The sequence below is a fragment of the Capsicum annuum genome, chromosome 3 (assembly GCF_002878395.1).
Source record: "Capsicum annuum cultivar UCD-10X-F1 chromosome 3, UCD10Xv1.1, whole genome shotgun sequence".
Lineage (NCBI taxonomy): Eukaryota > Viridiplantae > Streptophyta > Magnoliopsida > Solanales > Solanaceae > Capsicum > Capsicum annuum.
In genome coordinates this window covers 261,713,822-261,720,422 of record NC_061113.1, presented here as the reverse complement: position 1 = coordinate 261,720,422, position 6,601 = coordinate 261,713,822, and the positions used below count along the sequence as shown (strand labels likewise).

Below are 6,601 nucleotides of genomic sequence, written 5' to 3'. Positions count from 1 at the left end.
AGAAAGTAAAATCCCATTTTTCAGGAGGGTCCTGAACTGAAAGTAAAATCCCATTTTCAGGAGGGTCCTGAGCATAAAGTAAAATCCCATTTTTCAGGAGGGTCCTGAACATAAAGTAAAATCCCACGGATGTGCATTTCCAATGGTAGCTGAATCAAGTGAAACGAATTTGCCCCTGTATCAACAAAGAAAATTTGTCAGTTAAAAACTTAGTGGTGGCTTGCAGATCTTGGTTTTTCAGGTATCTGTCCAGCACTCGTTCCTTTCATCTTTGTTCCAAATCGCTAACACTTGCCCTGTCTTGCCGCATCATTGACCCGGATCCGTATTGAGGGAAGTGATTTCTGACTCAAACAATGGGTTTCCATTTTACCATGCCCCTGAGGTAAACTCTTTTCCCAACTCTGAATGCTTCCACGGATCCAATAGTCTGTCGGTTGATAGACTTCCTTTGCTTCGTGTTGAATTACGATCATATTTCTTTCCTGTGCTGTTCCTTGGCTTTTCCTTATATAATTGGAAAGACTGGTAGTAAATTTTGAAATCCTTTATCGCTTGTTTTGACACAGACTTGACTTAAAAATATAAAGAAATAATGGTGACTCTTATTTTGATAAAATGACATAAAAAAGACAAAAAACATGAATATGTAAATGAAAGAAAAGGGCAATGTCCCATATTCAAAAAGAAAAACTTATCTGAATACGACAACCAACTCCAATGATTATGACATAAATTTTGGATTGAGCTGCCTGATCTTTCTATCCAAACTCCCCATTTGTTGTTGATTTCGTGGCTTTTGCCGCTGAGCCGCTTCTTCACATCCATTGGACTCATACATCACATTCAATTGACATCATCTTAAAAGACTTTTGTCAACAAATCTCTTTCTTTTCACTTTTCGCCTTTCTCTTAAACTCTCCATCGCCTTACGGTGCCCTTGACGGTTTTCACCAATAAGACTCTCTCATTTTTATTTCTCTCCACTCATCATCGCCTTATGGTGCCTGCAAAGGTTTTCACTAATAAAACTCTCTCATTTTTATTTCTCTCAACTCACCATCGCCTTATGGTGCCTGCAAAGGTTTTCACCAATAAGACTCTCTCATTTTTATTTCTCTCCACTCACCATAGCCTTATGGTTCCTGCAAAGGTTTTCACCAATAAGACTCTCTCATTTTCATTTCTCTCGACTCACCATCGCCTTATGATGCCCACGGGGGTTTTCACCAATAAGACGCTCTCATTTTTGTATTTCTTTCCTGATTTCTTATGCTGAGGGAGACAAGTGGTACTTCACAATGTATCATCATATCCATTGCATGCTTAGCCTTATCATTATCAAAAATTGATCTGAAGGACTTTCTTTGGTTATAACTTGGCTTTTGGTTAAGGTTAGAAAAAATGGTAAGGGGCTCAAACGATACTTGAAGTGGGGGTGGGACTTACAACTTTTGGAATCGACTCAAACAACACATTAACTCATGCCCCATTTTTGTTGACTGGGTGAATCTTAAGTCTTTATTTGGTTGGACCGAGCCCAAAATAGGGCAGCCTACGTATCTCACTCTCGAGAGAGGAGAATCAGGTCGGACGTAGTTCCATCAGCTTGTTCTTTGTTTTGATTTGATTTTGATTTTTTTTTCTTCTTTTTTTTTTTATTTTCGAACTCTTTCTTTTATTCTTATTTTCTTGACATTTATCTTTGACTCTATTTTGATTCCAAAAGAGAGATATGAAAGAAAAATAAAACGAAGCTCAAACGGGTAAACAAGGGATGACACAATGTTTGGATAGAAGAATAAAATGCCTTCATCATATCAATCTTCAAAAATGCAAGTACTAAACATGCAATAAAGTCAACAAAGGATCAAATATCATACATAGTATCTTTTGACCGCATCAGCATTGATAGCCATTTCTGCCATTTTGCCTTCAATATCCGTCAAATATAAGACTCCATTGGGCAACACTTTCTTCACAACGAAGGGACCTTGCCAGTTAGGGGAGAACTTGCCTTTTGCTTCAACCTGGTGAGGAAGGATATGTCTTAATATCAACTGACCAACTTCGAAATTCCTAGGATGGACCTTTTTGTTATACGCTCGAGCCATCCTCCTCTGATACAACTGGCCATGACACACAGACGTTAGCCTTTTTTCCTCAATCAAACTCAAATGTTCTAGTCGGGTTTTTACCCATTCGTCATCATCAATCTCTGCTTCTACAATGACTCGAAGAGAGAGAATTTCAACTTCTGTAGGGATGACTGCTTCTGTCCCATACACCAATAAATATGGAGTTGCCCCTGTTGAAGTGCGAACAGTGGTGCGATAACCTAGCAATGCATACGACAACTTTTCATGCCACTGTCTAGACCCTTGTACCATTTTTCGCAGTGTTTTTTTTATATTCTTATTAGCGGCTTCTACAGCACCATTGGCCTTTGGGCGATATGGAGTAGAATTTTGATGTGCGATCTTAAATCGTTGACATACTTCTTGCATCAAATGACTATTGAGATTGGCAGCATTGTCTGTAATGATCATCTTAGGAATTCCAAATCTACAAATGATATTGGCATGAACAAAACCTACCACAGCCTTCTTTGTCACTGACTTGAAAGTTACTGCTTCTACCCACTTTGTGAAGTAGTCAATGGCTACCAAAATGAATCTATGCCCATTTGATGCCTTCGGCTCAATCGGTCCAATCACATCCATTTCCCAAGCCACGAACGGCCATGGAGAAGCCATTGCATGCAACTCAACAGGAGGAGAACGTATCAGATCACCGTGTACCTGACATTGATGACACTTTCGAACAAATTGAATAGAATCTCTTTTCATAGTAAGCCAGTAATAACCTGCTCGAAGAATCTTCTTTGACAAGACATGACCGTTCATATGCGACCCGCATACTCCAGAGTGTATTTCAACCATGATTGTCGAGGCTTCTTTTGCATCTACACACCTTAAAAGTCCCAGATCTGGGGTTCTCTTATATAAGATTCCCCCACTTAAGAAAAATCCACTAGCCAAATGCCTAATAGTCCTCTTTTGATCGTTGGTGACATATGATGGGTATTCTCCTGACTGAATGTACCGCTTGATATCCAAGAACCAGGGTTCTCCATCGAGCTCTTCTTCAACCGCATTACAGTAAGCATGCTGATTACGACTCTGTATATGCACTGGATCGATGTAGGCTTTGTCAGGATGTTGGAGCATTGAAGACAGAGTGGCTAAAGCATCAACAATTTCATTGTGAATCCTTGGAATATGCCTAAATTTTACTAACACAAACCGTTGACATAGCTCCTGCAAGCATTGTCGATACGGGATGAGCTTCAAATCTCGCGTCTCCCAATCGCCTTGAATTTGATGGACAAGCAAATCCGAATCTCCCAACACCAATAATTCTTGGATTCCCATATCAATAGCTAACCTCAAACCAAGAATGCTGGCTTCATACTCTGCCATATTGTTCGTACAGTAGAATCGAAGTTGTGTTGTTACCGGAAAATGTTGTCCCAATTCAGAGATAAGAACCGCACCTATTGCGACTCCTTTTATATTGACAGCTCCATCGAAAAATAACCTCCAACCTGGATCAACATCTATAACGACTTTATCGACACACGATACTTTTTCGTCAGGAAAATATGTCTTTAATGGCTCATACTCTTCATCGATGGGATTCTCAGTAAGATGATCTGCTAAGGCTTGGGTTTTCATGGCGGTTCGAGTCACATATACAATGTCAAACTCGGTAAGCAATATTTGCCACTTTGCCAATCGACCCGTTGGCATAGGCTTCTGAAAGATATACTTCAAAGGATCCATGCGGGAGATGAGATAAGTAGTATAGGAAGAGAGATAATGCTTCAACTTCTGTGCCACCCAAGTTAGGGCACAACACATCCTTTCGAGAAGAATATACTTGGCCTCATATGCGGTGAACTTCTTGCTAAGATAATAAATAGCCTGCTCCTTTTTGCCTGTGACATAATGTTGACCCAGGACACAACCGAAAGAATTGTCCATGACTGATAAATATAAGATCAAAGGCCTACCAGGCTCTGGGGGTACCAGCACGGGCGGATTTGACAAATATCTTTTGATTCGATCGAACGCTTCCTGACATTCTTCAGTCCATTTTACCGCAGCACTCTTTTTTAGCAACTTGAATATGGGCTCACAAGTTGTTGTGAGTTGAGCAATAAACCTGCTAATATAGTTCAGTCTACCAAGCAAACTCATCACCTCCGTCCTATTCTTGGGCGAGGGCAAATCCTGAATGGCTTTGATTTTTTAGGGATCCAATTCAATTCCCTGACGGCTAACTACAAACCCCAACAGCTTTCCAGATGAAACTCCAAATACACATTTTGTCGGGTTGAGTTTGAGATTATACCTGCGAAGCCTTTCAAAGAACTTTCTTAAATTTTTAACATGGTCGGCCTGACTTTTTGACTTAATAATCACATCATCCACGTAGACCTCAATCTCCTTATGCATCATGTCATGAAACATAGTGGTCATGGCTCTCATATATATTGCTCCAGCATTCTTCAAACCGAACGACATCACTCGATAACAATAAGTTCCCCATGGTGTGATAAAAGATGTCTTCTCCACGTCTTCATCATCCATAATGATCTAGTGATATCCGGCATAGCAATCCACAAAAGAGGAAACCTCGTATTTAACACAGTTGTCTAACAAAATATGGATGTTGGGCAGTGGAAAATCATCTTTCGAACTTGCTCTGTTCAAATCACGGTAATCAACACATACTCAAATTTTGCCATCTTTCTTTGGTACGGGAACAACATTGGATAACCACATGAGATAGCGAGCCACTCGAATTACTTTGGCTTCAAGTTGTTTCATGATTTCCTATTTAATTTTAATACTTACATCCGTTTTAAACTTCCTCAACTTCTGTTTGACAGGAGGGAACGCGGGATCAGTTGGCAATTTATGAGCCACTAATTCAGTGCTTAAACCAGGCATATAATCATAAGACCATGCAAAAACATCCTTATAATCCATTAATGCTTGAATCATTTCATCTTTTAGTTGTGGCAAAACATGTACACTGATTTTAGTTTCCCTAACATTTTCTTGATCCTCTAGATTTATTGGCTCAGTCTCATTCAAATTAGGATTCGGTTTGTCTTCAAACTGTTCCAACTCTTTGCTTATTTCTTCTAGTGCTTTTTCTTCATCATATTCCCTTCCTGCTTCATTACATCTTGATTAGTTTGGATTTTAAAACCAGGCTAAAAATTCCACATGCATGTCATGTCATTAGAATCAGCATAAAGAGAACTGTGTAAGAAAAGAAAACAAAATATATTAGACACAAAACAAAAGAGACATTGCATTTCATTAAATAAAAGATAGAAGAGTTTAAACATAGATACTAACATAACATAAGCAAACTAAAATCCGAATTACAACACTGAAATAACTCGGATAAACAGAAAGAAAAACAAAATAAACTATCAAAACTCCCTCCTGACGGGGAGAGGAGTGACTTCCCAATTATTGAGCCGGACAGCTGGACCTATGAATTACACGTCTGCCATACTGGTACCTTCTACTGCTTCGACCACATCAACTTTAATAAAAAGGTTCTGGAAGTCATCAACCAATTCAACTTCAAATTCCACATGCTTCGTGACATCGCTCTTAACAAATAATTCACTGAGTAGTGGCATTGGGTGAGGGAGTGACCATGTTTCCTTTTTCCTTCCCTTGGCTTTTTTTAGATCTTCAGCTGTAGGCTCAAATCCCAGACCAAATGTGCCCACGTTCTCACTCGGACATATGGGATGAACTATACCATGCAGAGACACTCCCAAACCCTTTCCTGGCTCAAATCCGTATTTCCAAAGTTCACTCACCATCATGATAGAAGCAGAAGACAATTGCGGTCCCGATATAGCCTGTCATTCAAGGATACGATTCACTGGCACTGTATCAAAAATTTGATAGACGAATGTCTCCTCTACGTTATTTGCTTCAATAAGAGACAAGGGAGAATCTTCGTAGGCTGACAAATCTCCTTCACCATGAATAACTACTTCTTTCCTGTCATGCTCAAACTTAATCATTTGGTGCAGTGTAGATGCAACCGCCTTGGCCTTGTAGATCCATGGTCTTCCCAATAACAGATTGTAAGAGGAGTCTACATTCAATACTTGAAACTCTATGGAGAACTCAACAGGACCTATGGTCAACATTAGTTCTATTTCGCCAATGGAATTTGATTTTGCACCATCGAAAGCCCTAACACATACATTGTTGGGCCAGATCCTGTCAGCACCAATATTCAACTTTTGCAAAGTAGAAATAGGGCAGATATTTGCACCTGAACCTCCATCAATCATAACATGAGTGACGTAGAAATCTTCATACTTCACTGTAATGTAAAGGCCCCGATTATGCCCTGTACCTTCAACAGGTAATTCATCATCAGAAAAGCTGATCCGATTGACCTCAAAGATTTTTCCAACCATTTTCTCAAGTTGGTTGATTGTAATCTCCCTTGGAACATATGCTTCATTTAATACCTTCAGTAAAACATCACT

General features: G+C 39.5%; 1 protein-coding gene and 1 pseudogene across 1 annotated transcript in view; both read right to left on the bottom strand.

The window, feature by feature from the left end:
* The window catches only part of LOC107862033 (major allergen Pru ar 1), a 3,660-nt gene extending 3,391 nt beyond the window's left edge, over nt 1-269 (bottom strand). The window contains exon 1 of the mRNA XM_047408784.1: nt 257-269. Within this exon, the coding sequence (XP_047264740.1) occupies nt 257-269 (13 nt within the window). The remainder of the gene's footprint in view (nt 1-256) is intronic.
* Nucleotides 270-1,877: 1,608 nt separating this feature from the next.
* Nucleotides 1,878-6,601, bottom strand: part of LOC124897219 — a 5,828-nt pseudogene continuing 1,104 nt past the window's right edge.